At 43.3% G+C, this 20,094-nt stretch overlaps 1 protein-coding gene across 1 annotated transcript in view; it reads left to right on the top strand.

The window, feature by feature from the left end:
• Positions 1-20,094, top strand: part of LOC137382964 (unconventional myosin-XVIIIb-like) — a 265,768-nt gene that overhangs the window by 142,238 nt on the left and 103,436 nt on the right. The window contains exons 23-28 of the mRNA XM_068055546.1: positions 8,511-8,630; positions 13,081-13,183; positions 15,084-15,208; positions 15,957-16,111; positions 17,904-18,027; positions 19,520-19,720. Coding sequence (XP_067911647.1) covers positions 8,511-8,630; positions 13,081-13,183; positions 15,084-15,208; positions 15,957-16,111; positions 17,904-18,027; positions 19,520-19,720 — 828 coding nt within the window. The remainder of the gene's footprint in view (positions 1-8,510; positions 8,631-13,080; positions 13,184-15,083; positions 15,209-15,956; positions 16,112-17,903; positions 18,028-19,519; positions 19,721-20,094) is intronic.

Raw genomic sequence — 20,094 nt, 5'->3', positions numbered from 1 at the left:
CACCCTTGAGGGAGAGGAGTGCAAATGCAGAGAAACCTGTTAGATCTATAATCCGCTTATGAAACATTCCTCATCCCCACAACTTATAATTCAGCAATGCCCAGAGTTTGGACTTGGACCTTTTGAACCTGGGTGTTGAAGCTCCATACAGGGCCAATGCACCTACCAACTGAGCTATCAGTAAAATAAATTTCACCAACTCTCATTTGTCACTTAAATGAGCACGTCAGCAAAATAAAAGAAGCATAATATCTATCTTTGATCAATTTAAAAAGCTTCAATCAGCCAACTGATGAACTCTGTATACTGAGGCTTATTTGGAGATAAATAGATTAGTCGTAAAGTTGTAATAGAAAAATGATTTGGTGGAATGCAGAGATTGAAACAGGGGACCACAGGCTTTTTTATGAATCCCAATGCGGCAATAAAGAATGTGGCAGGGCGTTTTATGTTGTAGGTTCTTAGAGGTCTGATTAAATTAGTTGGCCTGCAGTTCCTCCTATTTCAGTATAAAACCTGTCAAAACATTCATTATTAGCATCAGTAGATAACACACACATGGCAGGGGAAAGAATTACTATTATATTTTCTTCAAACATTTTTATCTGTTGCAGTCAGCCTGGCTGTTAATGAAATGCTGGCATGAATAACTGGCATGGTTTTATTCTATTCCTACCAGAATTACAAGCATTGTGGAGATTAATACCAGTGCGCAGAGACTGGGGCTCGATTTCAATATTCCAGAGTCACGTGAAAGAGGATGTTCAAAGAGTAGGACAATGGGATATCCATGCTGTTAGGTTGCCCTAAAGATTGACATTGGCAGACTGTTGATATTTTTCTTTGCTTTATTATGGATCTTTTCATCTTTCATTTTTAGCAATGCTACTACAGACCACTGCACCTCCGAACCTTCCTCTCTTGTTCATTCGAACTCCAAATATTCTATTCTATGCTCTATTCTGCCTTCCTGTATCCTCACTTTGCTGAAGTCAAATTCTGTTGCACCGGCTCGTGCCCTAACTTGCTTCTCTCAGATTCCCTAAACACTGAGAATCCTTTTGTCTTTCCTCTTATAATCTATAGCACCAATTTAGTGTCAACTAAGCATTTTATCTAGATTGACATGGTCTTCTCTCCCATTCTACTTGATGTTGACAGTGTCCTGCACTTTGTGCCTCGGTTATTCAACTAGGTTTATCAATCTGTAAAATAGCAGAAATGCATATCTGGTGAATTATGAGTAGTCACTAAATCCATTTTCACAGAATGCACCTTTACTACATGTTCATGCTTGTAGTTTCATACTTGGCACACAATGGGCTGAATCTTCTGGATTCTGAAACCTTTTGGGCATCGGGACTATTTTCTTATCTCAAGCCTGTTCGCTGCAGCAGCTGGAGTTTAGGCGCGATCTTATGTGGGGCGGTCAATTAAGAACCCACCTCCGGGATTGCTGTCCAATTAGGGATGGCAGGTGGGCTGAGGAGGCGGGAGGGCCAATCAGGAATCGAGATGTGAGGGAGGCCAGCAACCTTCACGTGGCTGCAGTAAGAGTGCAGCTACAGTGACTGAGACACAAGACGGAGCAATGCGAGGGAAGGGAGATGAGGCTGAAGGTGCTCCAAGGCTTTTCTCTGACCTGATCACTCTCTGCGGCAGCAGTTTCCATGAAACACTGTTGCAAATGCATGCCTGTGCCGGAGATGATCGGCGTTTTTCTGTTTTCGGCAAGTAAGTGTTAGATTGAATGTGACAATGAAGTGGCGGGAACCTCCCGCTGTGCACACGCCTCCTGTGAGCTGTCGAGTTCTGCACACTGTGGGACTCCCGGTCGCCTCCAGGAAGATTGGGCAGTCTGGTGAAAATCCCGATTGATTACTTGCTGAACTACCTTAATTAGCTTCCCACTGTGGTTGGGCTGGTTGCCGTCACTGCTCTGAAGCTTCCTCTGGTAAACATGCAAGGAGGCTGGAACATGTCCAGGAGTTGGCCCGACTGATTTTTCTTTGCCATTTTCCCAGCCCCCACAGGATGGGCAACAAATGCTGGCCTTGCCAGTGATGCTCACATCCCATGAACAAACTTAAAAAAAAATTGTCACTTACGGTCTGGTACATAGGAACAGGAAGAGGCCATTCAGCCCTACAAGCCTGTTCTGCCATTCAATGAGATCATGGCTGATCTATGACCTAACTCCATATACCCGCCTTTGCCCCATATCCCTTAATACCTTTGTTTAACAAAATTCTATCGATCTCAGATATAAAATTGATAGTTGACCCAGAATCAATGGCTGTTAGCGGAAGAGAGTTCCAAACTTCTACAAATTGTGAAGCTAAGAGTTTGATTAATGTGTTGACTCTCCACATAACTGGTTATTTGTAATGTAGATCTGAACAGATTCTTTCAAAGAGCCTTAAGGATCACAGGTATGGGAAATGCAAACCTCCGATTGTGGGAGACTAAGCCCATTCCTACCTCAGCACCAAGACTGCAGGTCTAGCAATGGTGATACTGCAATGTCCACCAGCTTGCAAAAGAATTGTTTGCATTGATGGAGACCCACGGCAGCTTTCCATGCTCCCAAGGCATGGTAGGATATCTGGTATCAAAAGATTTTAATGTTTATTGGTGTTACTGGAATTCAAAAAGGACTCAGCATCTGTTCGGCTAAGCAAATAGCCGGAGCAAACGGGTTCCTGATTAGACCAGAACAGATGGAGCTGCTCTGTGATAAATACGAAAACATGGCTGTGTCATTAATGTTGCAATGCCTTGTGCCCCTAAAATATTACAAGCATAAAACCATATAAGCAAACTATCCTAATAAAATCTATTTATGTGTTTGTGCATATCAAAATTAATGATAGTGGCGCTGGCAAATGCAAAACTTTCAGTGCTAATTTAGTGCTGAATTGTAGCCAAACGTATGGTGAGTAAGAATTGTGTTGAAAGAAATGTGTAGGACCTTTATCCTGTCACCAAATTGTCTCAAAGCTCTTCGTACAGTCAGTTGTTTTAGAGATACAGCACTGAAACAGGCCCTTCGGCCCACCGAGTCTGTGCCGACCATCAACCACCCACTTATACTAATCCTACCCTAATTCCATATTCCTACCACATCCCCACCTGTTCCTATATTTCCCTACCACCTAACTATACTAGGGGCAATTTATAATGGCCAATTAACCTATCACCCTGCAAGTCTTTGGCATGTGGGAGGAAACCGGAGCACCCGGAGGAAACCCACGCAGACACAGGGAGAACTTGCAAACTCCACACAGGCAGTACCCAGATTTGAACCCGGGTCGCTGGAGCTGTGAGGCTGCGGTGCTAACCACTGCGCCACTGTGCCGCCCTGCTTTGTTGCTTTCTTGTAGTGTAGTAGTTGACAGTGGCAGCCATTTTTCCCAATGAAATTACATTGAACATATATAAGAAACTAGTTCGGCCTCAGCAGGAGTATTACGTCCAGTTCTGGGTGCCGCACTTTTGTAAAGATGTGGGGGCATTGGAGAGACGACCGAAAAGATTCAAGAGAATGATTCCAGGGATGAGAAACTTCAGTTATGAATGTAGATTGGAGAAGTTAGGACTGTTTTCCTTGGAGAATAGAGGCTGAGAGGTGATTTGATAGAGGTATTCAAAATCATGAGGGGTCTGGACAGAGTAGACAGAGAGAAACTGTTCCCGCTCGTGAAAGGATCGAGAACGAGAGGGCACGGATTTAAAGTATTTGGTAAGAGAAGCAAAAGTGACATGAGGAAAAACATTTTTATGCAGAGAGTGGTAAGGTCTGGAATGCACTGCCTGAGAACGTGGTGGAGGCAGGTTCAAATTGAAGCATTAAAAAGGGAATTAGATTGTTATATGAAAAGGAAGAATGTGAATTGCACATTTGGAGAGCTGGTGCAGACATTATGGGCCGAGTGGCCTCCTTCTGCACTGTACCAATTCTGTGCTTCTGTGAATCACAGGTAGATGGCTGACCAGTTAATCTGCAAAAGCAAAATGCTGCGGATGCTGGAAACCTAAAACAGAAAGTGCTGGAAATACTCAGCAGGTCTGGCAGCATCAGTGGAGAGAGAAACAGAGTTAACGTTTCAGGTCGATGATCTTTCGTCAGAACTGGCAAAGGTTAGAAATGTAATGGGTTTTGAGCAAGTGAAAGGGGGGAGGGGTGGAAGGGAAGAAGAGGGAAAAGGAAAGTCTGTGATAGGGTGAAGGACAGGAGAGATTAAATGATAAAATGTTTCAAGGTACAAAGCCAAGTAAAGAAACAAAAGATGCATCTGGATGAGGTGTAGATGGCCAGTTAATCTAGTTGGTTGTATTGATTAAGGGAGGAATATTGGTCAGGATTCTATTCTCTTCTTGAAATATTGTGAAGGGATAGTAACAGGAGCCGTTCAACTTCTTGAGCCTTTTTTACCATTCAATTTGATCATGGCTGATCTGTATTTTGACTCCATTTACCCACCTCGGTTCTGTATCCCTTCATACCCTGGCCAAACAAAAATCTATCATTCTCAATTTCAAAATTGTCAATTGAGCCCCAGCCTCAACAGCTTTTTGTGGAGAGAACTCCAGATTTTATTACCATTTGTGTGACAAATCTTCGACGTACACCTGAATAAGCAGCTTGACATCCTGATTGAAAAACCGCACCACTAACAATGCAGCACTCTCTTACTACTGCATTGGAGAATCAGTTTAGATGCTGCTTTTGCTGGCGGGGACTGGGCAGTTAGCTTTGACACGCAGTCTCTTACTCAAAAGTGAGATTGCTATCAATTGAACCAAGGAAAAGCATAAGAGGCTGCCTCTAACCCATTTACTGTTAGGAAGAGAGAATGAGAATATAAGATGGTGGGAATCAATTCCATTTATCTGTCTGGACTGTAGTCAAACACAGCTCCTGGAAATAGAAAAAGATTGCAAATGCACTATACAACCCAGTTCCCTGCACCCCCACCATCCCTCTGCTCCAACTTCTGCCATTACTAACTAATGCACCAAGGGCTGCCTTTTATAAATAGAAATCAATACACTCTTGGTGCTTTATATCTGTGACCTAGATGCTGAAAGCAGTCACGCAATAGTGGTGACTGTCTCAAACAGCACAGACAAAAGGCAATCTTACTTCTAACTTAACCACCCTATTTCCTCACAAACAAAATACTAGAAGGATACACCAAAAACTGTTTATTGAGCAGTTGCCCATGTGATGTCTCACACAGCCACTGTCACTTCAGTGCGTCCAATGGCATCTGGATCTACCTCCTAAATTCAAACTGCAATGTAAATGCACTGTTACTTCTACACACTGACGCCCTGTTACAACTGCAGTTCCTCCCTAGCTCGCTGCACTTGGTTTCTGCTGTGTCACGTGCACAGATTTTCGGAAAATTTCCTAAACTGACTTGTTACGGTGTAATATTATCCCCAGCAGCGCTGTAATCCAGACCTGTGAAAATGCAGCTGTCTGCTGGGTCAGTTATAGACAGGCACAAGATCATGCCGCCCCTCTGTGTCTCAATTAAACCAGCGCGACCACATTAAACTCTCTCTGGCTGCACCGGTAAACTGTATGAAGGTTTGAGTAGGATAGGGTTAAGACAGCGAGGTAGAATTTGTGATGAACTGCAGCAGATGCTCCGAGCTGTTAATTACCCACAGATGGAATTGGTCTTCTTGCATTGTGCCTGGGATTGGGGATTTGGCTGCATGTGGTTGTGAATTCTGATGAGATCCTCCTTACACTAAGAGCATGCCGCTTGAATAAATTACAGTATAAAGAGAACTATTTGCCATTTCTTTGTGGGTACTGGGAGTTCAGCAAATATAAATCTCCAGTTCAAATATTCGCTCATGGAAATTTGTACTCATTTGAATGACCCTCGCTTATACTTTATTTGCCTCCCGAGTGTCCATGTGGCTCAAGTTCCTCTGGAGATTCATTGAGACCCAACAACAACATCAAACTTGCATTTAAGATAGTAAAGGACTTCAAGGCTCTTCATAGGAACATTATCAAACAAAATTTGACACCGAGTCACAGAAGACGATATTAGGACAGATTTCAGGAGCATTTTGAAGGAGGAGAGAGAGGTAGAGAGGTGGAAAGGTTCAGGGAGAGTATTCCAGAGCTTGGGGCCTTGGCTGCTGGAGACACTGCTGTCAATGGTGGGGCAAAGGAAATAGGAGTGGGGGGTGGGGGGAAGGGCGCACAAGAGGCCAGAGTTGCAGGAACGCAGAGCTTTCGGAGTGATGTAGATAGGGAGTTGGCGGTGGGATCCTGGAGGAATTTGAACACAAGGATGAGAGTTTTAAATTCGAGGCATTCCCCAGCTGAGAGCCAGTGGAGGTCAGTTTTTTTTTAGATTAGATTAGAGATACAGCACTGAAACAGGCCCTTCGGCCCACCGAGTCTGTGCCGAACATCAACCACCCATTTATACTAATCCTACACTAATCCCATATTCCTACCAAACATCCCCACCTGTCCCTATATTTCCCTACCACCTACCTATACTAGTGACAATTTATAATGGCCAATTTACCTATCAACCTGCAAGTCTTTTGGCTTGTGGGAGGAAACCGGAGCACCCGGAGAAAATCCACGCAGACACAGGGAGAACTTGCAAACTCCACACAGGCAGTACCCGGAATCGAACCCGGGTCCCTGGAGCTGTGAGGCTGCGGTGCTAACCACTGCGCCACTGTGCCGCCCTGGGCTTTCAGGAAGCAAAACTTACCAGCAACATAGCTGACCACATACTGTAATCCCATCTGTGTAGGGTAGCAATGTAATTCTTACATTGCTGGCCTGTATGAGCTGTTTTCCCAGAGTTGGGTAAAATGCTCAGTCAGAAACTTTGGAGAAGTTGCCATGCACTGACTCGCACGGACACCATTGCTTTAGTGTTGCCTGAAGCAGGACAGGCTTGAGTGGCTTCTGTACCTACATTCCACTCTGTATCTACACAGTAAATATAAATGCAGTGATACTTCTGCGCGGTGTCACCCTGTTACAACAGCAGTACCTGTCCTAACTCTATGGACTTGGTTTCTGGTCCACAGATTATCTGCCAATTCCTCGGTTATTTTTATTTTTACTTAGAGAAACAGCACTGAAACAGGCCCTTCGGCCCACCAAGTCTATGCCAACCAACAACCACCCATTTATACTAATCTTACATTTAATCCCATATTCCCTACCGCATCCCCACCATTCTCCTACCACCTACCTACACTAGGGGCAATTTACAATGGCCAATTTACCTATCAACCTGCAAGTCTTTGGCATGTGGGAGGAAACCGGAGCACCCGGCGGAAACCCACGCAGTCACAGGGAGAACTTGCAAACTCCGCACAGGCAGTACCCAGAACCGAACCCGGGTCGCTGGAGCTGTGAGGCTGCGGCACTAACCACTGCAATCTGATACGATGTAAGATTATACCCAGCAGCACAGTAGCCCAGACGCGTGAAAACGCCGCTGTCTGATGGGTCAGATACAGTTCAGGCACATACTCATTCTGCTGCTCTTTTCCCTAATTGAAACTGTCCACTTAAATGGCTCATTTTCACAACGCAAAACCATCTAAAAATGAAACACGTATAATATCTGTGGCATCTTATGTAAAATCAGCCAGGCTTTTAAAATATTTGCATGCCCTGTGACTGTGGACTGAATATATATAGTGTGTTGACTCGCCATGCTAAACTAGATAAAAGCCAACAATTTTTTGTTTGGGATTCCATCGCTGTGGAAGTAAAGGGGAAATATTTGGGGCACATTATGTGCCATACTTGGTTACTTCACTTTTGGATTTGTTGGTAATTGCACTGTGCACTGAGCAGCAGGAAAAGTTCCAGTTTGTTCCCTGCTCTGTGCGTCCTAAATTAATCTCAGCCAGGGTGGCCTAGCAGCTTTACAATTGGTTTCAGTGCTCCTCGTCGAGTATCCTGTGTAACTGAGGGGACCGAAAATTAAAGTTATCTGCTCCTGATCGCCACCCAGTGACTCCAGGTGGAAAATGCAAGCATGTGAAGATCGAGCTTGCACTTGGCTGCAAAGTCTCACACAGCTGAATAGCTTTGTCGTCACTCCCGTCCAGGCTGACACATGACGAATGATCATTTCGTACACCCATGCCCCCAGCAAGAGAGGAGTGAGCAAAAGAGCAGGAATATTACATATAAATTGCAGTGCAGAAACAGGCCATTCGGCCCAACTGGTCAATGCTGGTGTTCATGCTTCAGACAAGCTTCCTCCCCTCTACATCATCTAATCCTATCAGCACAACCTTCTATTCCTTTGTCCCTCATGCATTTATCTAGCTTCCCCTTAACTGCATCTATGCTGTTCCTACTCCTTGTAGTAGTGAGTTCCACATTATAACCACTTTCTGGGTATAATATTCCATAGTTAGACCGGTTCTGAGTTGATCTGGACCCAATTGTTGTCCTCTATTCTGTTCTAATTTTGCTGCCATTCCTGCAGATTTCAGACCTTAAAGCAGAGCTTTCAGATGAACGTTTTAAGGGGGATGTGGCCTGTCGGGTACTGGAGACCGAGCGAGCTGAGAGACTGCGACTCGCACAGGAACTGAAGGACATGCAGGTGAGAAACAGTGCAACGTCAGATTGCATTATCTAAAAATATTATCATCAATATATTTTGGGTTTGATATTATTTCTTTGTGAACTTGCAACAATTTTGTAGCAAGCACTTCACTGCCTCAAAAGAAAATTGCAATTTTTGAACGGTTTTGCCAATTTTTTTTTTAATCCTGAGAAAAGTTTCTTGTAATATCACAAACTCAGGAAAATAAATCACGTGGGAAGTTTTGAGGCATTCTCTGGAATAATCTTCTCTGAAAATGAGCTAGAACTCTGATAGTTTTGTATAAATATACCTATTGCAGTATGCACCTTCCCAACTTGTTTTTTAATTTCCACTATTTTTTCCTCAATTAATTCTTCTCCTCTTCTTGGACACCATAGCTGCAGTCTTCTGGAATCTAACTCCATTTGCCATTCCTTGGACTGGATTTTGTTGTCCCTCCAGCGGGTGCTGAAAATGGCGGCTGCCCCACACGGGACTTGCACCGCCGCGATTTTGCGGCGGGCGGACACTTAGCATACTGTCGGCAGCCGACCACCCCCCCCCCCAATCATGTGGTGGGGGCGACATCAGCGACGCCGTGATTGACGTCACCTGATGCGGGAGCAGGTGCTGGCGCCATTTTTAAAAGGCTGCGAGCCCCGCAAACAAAATGCAGAGTTTAACCCCTTCCCCTTCATGGTGAAGCCAGTTTCTCATGGACAAGAAAGTGAAGGCGTGTGAGTGCCGCACGTCGAGCTCAAGATCGGGAACGAATGGGAAGATCGCAGCGGATGATGTTGAAGTTTATGCAGGGAGGTATTTTAAATATTTAAACTAGGGTCCCGTCACAGAGCGGCGGAGGTGCCACCGCGGAGCTTCCCCACCCCTCGGGAGGATCGGCCGCTGCAAACCCAGTGTCGGGTTCCATGGCGGCCGCTGCCGCTCTGATTCTCTGTCCCACTCCCACCCCCCCCCCCCCCCCACCCGCCCACACACACACACACACACTGCCGTGGAACCCGATGTCGGGATGAGCACAAGATCCAACCCCTTGTGTGTAAGTCTGGACACTGTGTTTTGTTGGGTGAGGATGCCATTAAGTGGAACACTATAGTCAACATGCGCTGGGTGGGATTGGGGGGAGGGGTAGATTTTGACTTTTGGTCAGCTGCACATTCTGGCAGCAGAGAGGCCCACCCCCTGCCTCTCCATCATTTTCAGGCTGTGGCCTTATTAAAATTCAGCAGGAAAACTGCAGGGAAGCAGACATATCACAACACATCCTGCCATACTTCTCTCTTTTTTTGTATGTTTGTTTGTAGTAACCTCAATTCTAGTTCAGCATCAACGTTGAGTCATTAAAGCCACCTGCCACGTAATGAATAATTGATTTGTGATGTGAGCAATGAACAGATTGACAGTTGTGTGTTTTTTCCCTGTCTTTTAATTATGGTCTCCAAACATTTCCAAAGCCCTATGCGATTAAGTTCTCATGCAGTAACCCCTTCACTGAAACATTCACCACGGCATCTGCTTTAATTACGAACATATGAATTAGGAGCAGGAGTAGGCCACTCGGCCCTTCGAGCCTGCTCAGCCATTCAATAAGTTCATGGCTGATCTGATTACTCCACATTTTCACCTACCCCCGATAACCTTCCACCCCCATGCTTATCAAGAATCTATCTACCTCTGCCTTAAAAATATTCAAAGAGTCTGCTTCCACCGCTTTTTGAGGAAGAGAATTCCAAAGACTCACGACCCTCTGAGAGAAAAACTCGTCATCTCTGTCTTAAATGAGCGACCTCTTATTTTAGTTAGATCTAGATACTCCCACAAGGGGAAACATCCTTTCCACATCCACCCTGTCAAAACCCCTCAGGGTCTTATATGTTTCAATCAAGTCACCTCTTACTCTTCTAAATTCCAGTGGATACAAGCCTAGCCTGTCCAATCGTTCCTTGTAAGACAGCCTGCCCATTCCAGGTATTAGTCTAGTAAACTGTACGGCCTCCAATGCCTTTACATCCTTCCTTAAATAAGGAGACCAGTACTGTACACAGTATTCCAGATGTGGTGCCCCCAGTGCCCTGTATAGCTGAAGCATAACCTCCCTACTTTTGTATTCAATTTCCCCCACGATAAACGATAACATTCTATTAGCCTTCCTAATTACTTGCTGTACCTGCATACTAATCTTTTGCGATTTATGCACCAGGACACCCAGATCCCTCTGCATCTCAGAGCTCTGCAATCTCTCACCATTTGGATAATATGCTTCTTTTTTATTCTTCCTGCCGAAGTGGACAATTTCACACTTTCCCACATTATACTCCATTTGCCAGGTCTTTGCCCACTCACTTAACCTATCTATATCCCTTTGTAGCCTCCTGATGTCCTCTTCACAAGTTACTTTCCTACCTATCTTTGTGTCATCAGCAAATTTAGCAACCATACCTTTGGTCCCTTCATCTAAGTCATTTATATAAATTGTAAAAGGTTGAGGCCCCAGTACAGATCTCTGTGACACACCACTGTTTACATCTTGCCAACCAGAAAATGACCCATTTATGCCTACTCTCTGTTTCCTGTTAGCTAACCAATCTTCTATCCATACCAATATTTTACCCCTACACCATGAGCTTTAATTTTCTGCAATAACCATTGATGTGGCACCTTATCAAATGCCTTCTGGAAATCTAAGTATAATACATCCACCAGTTCCCCTTTATCCGCAGCACATGTAACTCCCTCAAAGAACTCCAATAAATTGGTTAAACATGATTTCCCTTTCACAAAACCATGTTGACTCTGCCTGATAATCTTGAATTTTTCTAAATGCCCTGCTGTAACGTCTTTAATAATAGCTTCTAACATTTTCCCTATGACAGATGTTAAGCTAACTGGCTTGTAGTTTCCTGCTTTCTGTCTCCCTCCCTTTTTGAATAAAGGAGTTACATTTACTATTTTCCAATCTAACGGAACCTTCCCCGAATGTAGGGAATTTTTGAAAATTAAAACTAGTGCATCAACTATCTCACTAGCCACTTCTTTTAACACCCTAGGATGAAGTCCATCAGGACCCGGGGACTTGTCAGCCCGCAGCTCCAACAATTTGTTCAGTACCACTTCCCTGGTGATTGTAATTTTCTGGAGTTCCTCCCTCCCTTCCATTTCCTGACTTACAGCTAATGCTGGGATATTACTTGTATCCTCAATAGTGAAGACTGATGCAAAATATCTATTCAGTTCATCTGCCATCTCCTTATTATCCGTTATTAGTTCCCCAGACTCACTTTCTATAGGACCAATGCTCACTTTGTTAACTTGTTTCTTTTTAAAATATCTATAGAAACTCTTATTATCTGACTTTATATTTCTAGCTAGCTTTCTCTTGTACTCTAATTTTACCTTCCTTATCAATCTTTTAGTCATTCTTTGCTTTTTTTATATTCTGTCCAATCTTCTGACCTGCCTCCCATCTTTGCACAATTATAGGCTTTTTCTTTAAGTTTCATACTATCTTTAACTGCTTTAGTTAACCACGGATGGCGGGTCCCACCCTTAGAATTTTTCTTTCTTGTTGGAATGTATATATTCTGTGTATTCTGAGATATCTCCTAAATGTCTGCCACTGAATCTCTATTGACCTATCCCTTAACCTGATTTGCCAGTTCACTTTAGCTAGCTCTGCTTTCATGCCCTCATAATTGCCCTTATTTAAGTTTAAAATACTAGTTTTGGTGGCCGTGCCTTCAGCTGCCTGGGCCCTTTGCTCTGGAATTCCCTCCCTAAACCCTTCCACCTCTCTATCTCTCTCTCCTCCTTCAGACACTCCTTAAACCTACCTCTTTGACCAAGCTTTTGGTCATCTACCCTAATATCTCCTTATGTGGTTCAGTATCATATCTTGTTTTAAAATTCCCCAGAGATGTGCCTTGAGACATTTTATTATGTGTTAAAGGTGCTATATAAATACAAGTTTTGTTGTTGTGTCTGTTTTGTCACCTTTTTTGAATATAGAGGCCGCATTAGCCTGTTTCCAAACTACTGGTGGTGTCTGTGTGTCTAATGATTGTCAGTGCTTCATAAGTTTGATCCCCAGTATCTCAGCAAGCTGGGTTAAATACCATCGAATGCTAGGAAATTATCTTAAGCAAGCTGACTCTGATTTCCATTTCATTCATAACAAAGTCAATGGTTCTACTTGAGGTGTATTTGTTTGGAGATAGCCTGTTGCTCATGTAAATACATGAAGGAAGTAGTCATTCAGAATATTTACTATGATGTGCATTAATTATGGTTTTCATCACTGACTACCTGTTATGGTACTGAAATAATTTGTTTTACTATAATGGTTAGTCTCAACTGCTGTGACTTAGTCCAAAGGCTAAACTTGGTGTTGGCTAGATAATGAATTCAATTTCTCTCTCTATTTTTGTGTCTTTTTTCCTTCTGTTCATAGATTAAATATGAGAAGGTGGTGAAGAATTTAAACTCTGTGGAGAAACAGTTGGAAGAAGCACAGCAGCAGCTGCAGTTGAGGGAGCTGGGAACTGCAGTGACAGGTAAAACAGCGTGACGAGATGAGGTAATATAAAAGGAGACTTGCATTTATATAACACCTTATCACCGTGTCAAAACCATCTCTAAATACTTCACACATTGAAGTCCTTTATGTACACAAATGCGCCAGTTTTTCTGTGCCAGCAGTGTCCCATAATCAGCAGCAAGGTGAATAACCAGTTGGGTCTGTGCTGTTAGTTGAGGGAGGACCATTGGCCAGGAGACCAAGAGAACTGAGCTGTGCATCTTCACAAAGTGGAGCTGTAGCCCCCACTTGACCCAGCAGACAAAAGCCTCTGTTTCACATCCCATCTTACAATGCAGCACTCCTTCAGTATTGCTATTGAGTGCTAGCCTTAATGATGAGGTCAAGTGCTGTTCAGCAGTGCAAATCCACAATTTTCTGACCCAGTGGAGAGAATTCTACCAACTGAGCCATGCTGGCACATATACGAACATCAGAAATAGGAGCAGGAGTAGGCCATTCGGCCCCTTGAGCCTCCATCATTTAATAAGATCATGGCTGATCTGATTGTGGCCTTAACTCCACTTTTCTGCCTGCTCCACCATAACCCTTGACTCCCTTGTAGATCACAAATCTGCCTAACTCAGCCTTGAATATATTCAATGACCCAGCCTCCACTGCTCTCTGGGGAAGAGAGTTCCAAAGATAAACAACCCTCTGAGAGAAGAAATTCCTCCTCATCTCGGTCTTAAAAGGGAGACCTCTTATTTTGACCCTGATTTAAGCCTGGACAGCAAGCTGAACCTTTACTCCTAAGAATGGCTCTTTTGCGAACATTTAAAGTTACTTGAAGCACCATTTCTATGACGGTGTTCACATACAGAAACACATTACAAGGCAAAAGAAAGATGGATGCTGAGCAGAGGAAAACAAAGGAGGGGAATGTGGAAAATTTAGGGAGCCAAAGAAAATGGTTTTGAGGAAACTTTTGAAAGCAGAAGGTGACGAGGTGTAGAGTTCTAGAAAAGGAGTCCTAGGGCAGGGGCATACTGACTGCAATAGCAACTGCTGTAGTAACACAGATGCAAAATTGTATTGATGGAGAAGGAAACCAAACCTAGCTGTCCAGGAAACATTTCGTTAATACCTAAATATTGATTGATTCTTTTCCTTTCTCATGATCTTCAGACACAGGCGACACTGGGCAGGCTGTGCTTTTACTCATCCCTAAGTTCCCTAATGGCATGAAGAGTCAACCAAGTAGTGTGGACCTGGATTCACATGTAGGTCAGACCAGGCAGGAGTGATAGGTTCCCTTCCCTGAAGGACATTAGTGAACCAGTTTGGTTTTCACAACAATACAGAAGCTTTATTTATTTATTTAGAGATACAGCACTGAAACAGGCCCTTTGGCCCACCGAGTCTGTGCCGACCAACAACCACCCATTTATACTAATCCTACATTTAATCCCATATTCCCTACCACATCCCCACCATTCTCCTACCACGTACCTACACTAGGGGCAATTTACAATGGCCAATTTACCTATCAACCTGCAAGTTTTTTGGAGGTGGGAGGAAACCGGAGCACCCGGCAGAAACCCACTCAGACACAGGGAGAACTTGCAAACTCCGCACAGGCAGTACCCAGAACTGAACCCGGGTCGCTGGAGCTGTGAGGCTGTGGTGCTAACCACTGTGCCACTGTGCCGCCCATAGCCTTTCATGGCTATTTTCTGCTGCTAACCCATAAAATATCAATGTTCGTTTTAGTGCAGCTTCACAATTCCCCATGTTGAGAAACTAAGGGTTGTTAGCCCAGTATCATACCTGGTAGGCTGCCGCAGTCCCTGTGATATTTATGAGGATGATTATGACACTTCCACATGTGTTTATGTTCCTTCACACTTAATGTTATGATGTCTTCTGTTTTCTAGAGGAAAAGTGGAAAATGCATTATGAGTGTATGGTGATGGAAATGGAGTTTCTCAGAAAACGTGTCCATACGTTTGAGGAAAGGATAGATTCAGAATTACAGATCAGAAAAGAACTGGAACTAAAGGTAAAGGACCTGGATTTTGAGGGGACAAGTTATCAATCTGGAAATTTCCTGAAGGTTCTTCCGGGATCCTGCCATTTTCAGCTATTTGGCTGTTTCTGTTGGAGGTTCTGTCAAAGGGAAATCAGGAGAACCCCTTCAGAATTTCAAGATAGTTATTTGTAAAGTGCATAGATATGCGCTTTTTTCCATTTATTTTGAACATTTTAAAAAGCCACTAGATTGGCCAGGATGGCAGAATCACTAGGAAAAATATGTGGAAGAAATTAATCTACAATGAGGCCTCCAAACTGGACCAGAATGAAGGATCCCCCTCCAATGGGTTTTGGAATTATGCGTCATTACCTGCACAACAAAATCCTACAAAGAACAATGAGGTGAATAACTAGTTAACCTGTTTTTGGAGTTGGTTGAGGAAGATATGCTGACCAGTGTAGGAGAATTCCCCTGTTCCTTTTTTGAACAGTATCATGTGATCTTTAACCGTCACCTGAACCAGTGGACTAGGCAGATGGGGCCTTGGTTTAACATCTCATTTGAATTACCACATTATTAACATGCTGATTTTTGTTAAACACTTCTAATTTCTAATGGTTAGGGAGTTCCCTGACCATGAGGCATCAATGAAATTGGTTGAAGGTGACAGCCATTCAAGTAGGTTCCTCAAAATGACTGGCATAAGCTGTGATATAAAGAAAAATTATTCAAGTTTGCCTGTCATCTCTGGTTGTTGTTTTTTTGGCCTGGCCAGCTTGCAGATGTTCAGGAAAGTTATGAGAGTGCCAAGCGGAATGTTCAGCAGCTGAGGAGAAAGAGCAAGTGTTTGAACTCTGAACTGGAGGACACCAGGGTGTTGATGGAAAGTCAGCAGAGCCGTAATCATGAGCTGGAGAAAAAACAAAAAAGGTAGGACTAACTTCCAGAGAGCAAGTCCTTGTTATTGTTTGGCTGATTAATCTGATTCGGTGTTTTTCTTTCTGTACTTTACTTGGAGCTGATGTGCTTGGTCACAGCCTTTGTCCCTTTTGACATGCTTTGCTTGACTTACTCCTTGGGGCAGTCTTAGGCACACAGCAAAATGGTTCTCCTCTGAGCTAATGGTCGAAAGCTTGTGGTAATGCGCTCGAAAATATCGTTCATGAGAGAATTCATGATGCTCGTGGTCTTGGAGGAGATATCAGTGTTCGAGTGAATCTGCTTCATCGCTTTGTAGATGTAGATTCAGCAACTCTCCTCCTTCAACCTTGTCCACTTCTAACCTGATTAAGATGTGCCCAGGATTAAGATTTTTCTATGTCTGTTGCTCTTATTCCGGCTTCCTTGTATTCTTCGAATCACTGAGTGAGTTCACAACTGCTTTGATATATTAATAGTCATTTATTGGAGAATCTTTTGGGACCTTTGCATTTTTTTGTTCTCTTTCAGGTCCTCACACCATCTATTGTTCCCTTGATAAACATGGTAGACAGATAACCCACTCTGGGCTCATTGTCTCTCTTCCAGTCTGTGGCCAACATTTGGAGTTATTTTCTATTTTAAGGACAGATAGTGCTAAACATTTGGCAGTACTATAGGAACCAATTTTCTGACCATTTGTGGATACCCAGAAGCAGCATTATTAATTCTACTATATTACTCTTTTCCTCTATTACACTCAGAGTCTTATAAGCAGCCTGCTGAAAAATACATTGGCTGGTTCTTTGACCAGTGCACTTGATAGAAAAGAAGAATTCACATTTATATAGCATCTTTCGCAATCTTAGAACATCCCATAGTACTTGACAATTGAAGTACATCCACTGTCATAAGGTAGGCAAATGTGGCAGTCAATTTGTTTACGGCTAGGTCCCACAAACATCAACAATTATACTGTTCTGGTGATGATAGTTGAGAGATAAATGCTGGCCGGAAGACAAGGAGAACTTCCCCTACTCTCCTTTGAATAATATCATGGGATCTTTTATGTCCATCTGAGAGGGCAGGCAAGGCCTCAGTTTAATAATGCCACTGGCAGTGCAGCACTCCCTTGGTACTGCACTGGAGTGTCAACTGGTTTTATGTGCTCAATCTTGGAGTGGGGCTTAAATCCATGACCTTCTGATTCAGGAGGTGAGACTGCAACACCAGATAGGTAGCATCACCTAACTATTTCTCAGCAAAACTGCCACCCTTCCTTTGTTCCAAAAGGAGCCCCAATCTAAGAAGAACACTCACTACTGCATTTCCTTCTCGAGCTATCCAGTGTGTTCTCGGAGCTGATAAAGACTTAATATGACTGACTCCCATTTCTCTGAACACTATTTTAATGGAGGCATGAAGTCAATGATAATGATTAGGGTAACCCTTCCATTAAAATAATGGACACGTGAATAGCAAATGTATGCAGTGAGTGTTTGCCTGGCAATATCACAAAGCTATTTTTATGTTCAAAGCCATTTATTTTAAAGTAGTGACATTGTTAACAGACTGGTGGCTGGTTAATGGAGAATGACCTTCAGTTCATTGAAAGAGGTGCTATTTTGAAGAAATGGTGATGTGTCTGTTTTGAGGTAGAAATTGGTGTTAAATCTGATCTTGTTCCTCATCTCTTTCTTAGGTGGCTTTTGGCCCTGCTCACCAACAGAACTTTAATGAAAAGCTTGGCCATAATTCATTCTCATTGTATTTATTCCATATTTGTTTAATTTTCACGAACAAGGTTTGACATGGAGCTAGCTCAAGCTCTTGGGGAGGCCGCCTTTGAGAAGACCCTTCGTGAGAAGGTATCGCGGGAAAACCAAATGCTGCAGACAGAACTTTATCGGACACAGCAGAATCTGCAGGTGAGAGACACAATACACTGTGGTTCCTTTAACTGTTCTAGCAGCCTTAATATTAAGATATCTACAGATGGGTCCTCACTCATGTAGAACACAAATACACATGTCAGCTGAGTTTGATGTATGCCCTATGACCTGTGTATGCAACTCCTGGTTGAATAGCACCTTTCTAGCTGCTAAGAGCTGCATTTCCTTTGTCCTTACTTGTTAAGGTATTTTTCTCTTCTTCCCCTTCCTTGAGTGTCTATGTGCAAAAACTAGTGAAGAGAATAGACATGAACTCCAACACACTACTACTCAGAAACAGTCACTAGCTTTAATGGCTCAGAGTTTCTCTCCTTTCTCTGAAGAGATCCTTGGCTTCCACTTGGCGTGGCTGAAGTGTGTGTATGCATAAAAGAGGGGGAGAAAAATGACAGACTGTTACATGGTGCAAAGGCTGTTGATGTGTGCCACCCATGCACTTGTTACAGTGCATTAGCCTCATATTCCCAACCTGCACAAATGAATGGCATGAGCAGTGAAATACAGTCCTCACCACATGCACCTGTCTGCACTTATCATGGGGAGCAGTCTTTATTGGACAGATAGTGCTGACCATTTGCCAGTACTATGGTAGCCAATTGCTAAGGTGTAGCTTAAATCCTACTAAGTGCGCTGTACATTTTGGACAGTTCAATAAGTTCTTTGAACCTGTAATCTCCTGTACTTACTGATTTAAGCACCACTTCACAACACACCTCTGTCTGTGCGAAGACCATCTTTTATGCTCTGGGCATTTCTGTGACAAGCTGTTCCGAGTTTTACTGGAGTTAAGTGATTGCAATACAAAAATATTGGGGAGTAAAAGATCAAAGAAAATGGTTGGGTCCTCGTGCATTACAAAAGCTGGACTGTTACCTGTAAACAGGAGCATATATTCTGAAATCCATTGATCTGGCCATAATAAAATGCATTAAGATGAAGGAAAACACATTTGGTATTTCGAGGTTGCTTAGTTTAAACTGTATATGTTCTCAACCATGATGCACTGCTGGTCATATAAATGCTGGTTATGTAAAGAAAGGGAGATTGGTTTTACTGTTTACTGCTTATAGTGTTAACATCAACTCACCCGCAACAAGCAGTGGGGAATGTATGTCAGTATATCAACATCCACATCTGTGATTTTTCCACATGATAAAACATGGAGTGGATATGAGAGAATTGTAATTGACAGAGAGGGAGAGAGATTCAGAAGGTGAGTCAAACTCGGCCACTATCCCTACTCAGTACTTGTAGAATGACTGTAGGTTCATATGAAATGCCTGGTTGAACAGCTCTATTGTCTACCCTCTCAATCAGGGAATGGGGCTGGATAGTTTGAAGTCACCTTTGATTTCCCTGCTTCTAGCAATGAATGACACTGTCACCTGAACACACAAGTAATGCAGAAGAAAGTTTCAGATGCTGAAGAAAGTGAATGCAATCTTTTGCTTTCTGTCTTGTTTGACAGGGAAAAGAATCTGAGGTCACAACACTAAACCAGCAAGTAGCTGAGCTGAAAGTGGAACTGTGTGACCTCACGTCCTGTGAGCCACAGAACAAGGAGACTGTGGCACAGATAAAGAAGCAGCTTCGACATCTGGAGGCTACAACAAAGGAACAAAGTAAAGAGATCAGTGAACAAGTGGGAACCATAGAACAACTGGAGCAGGTCAGCCAGAACCTATCAATCAACAACCAGGGCTACCCAAATCACGTCTTTAACTCATAGCTTTCTTTTCCCAATCTAAAGTGAGCAGCAGCAGCAGGCTATGCTGTTGTGGAGGATGTCAGGATTAAGCCTTCAGCCTCTCCATATTCAGAGTCACAGTAGAGGCTCCTGTACAGTGATCAGAGCTGGAACTTTGGCTGGTTCTCCTTTCCCAATTCTACAAGTTCTGAGCCCATCGTAGTGCTCCAGGGTTCGCCTAACTGAAATTGCCATGCTTGTTTTCACGGGTTGAAGAACCATAATGAATTTGCTCTTCCCCTTCATATTTTCTCTATTCTCCCACCCTACTGCAAACATTTCCTCAGCTGTCATCA

This window comes from Heterodontus francisci, chromosome 23 (genome assembly GCF_036365525.1).
Source record: "Heterodontus francisci isolate sHetFra1 chromosome 23, sHetFra1.hap1, whole genome shotgun sequence".
NCBI classification, from domain to species: Eukaryota; Metazoa; Chordata; class Chondrichthyes; order Heterodontiformes; family Heterodontidae; genus Heterodontus; species Heterodontus francisci.
Note: the sequence above shows the minus strand (reverse complement) of the source record. Positions and strands in the feature narration are given on the sequence as shown.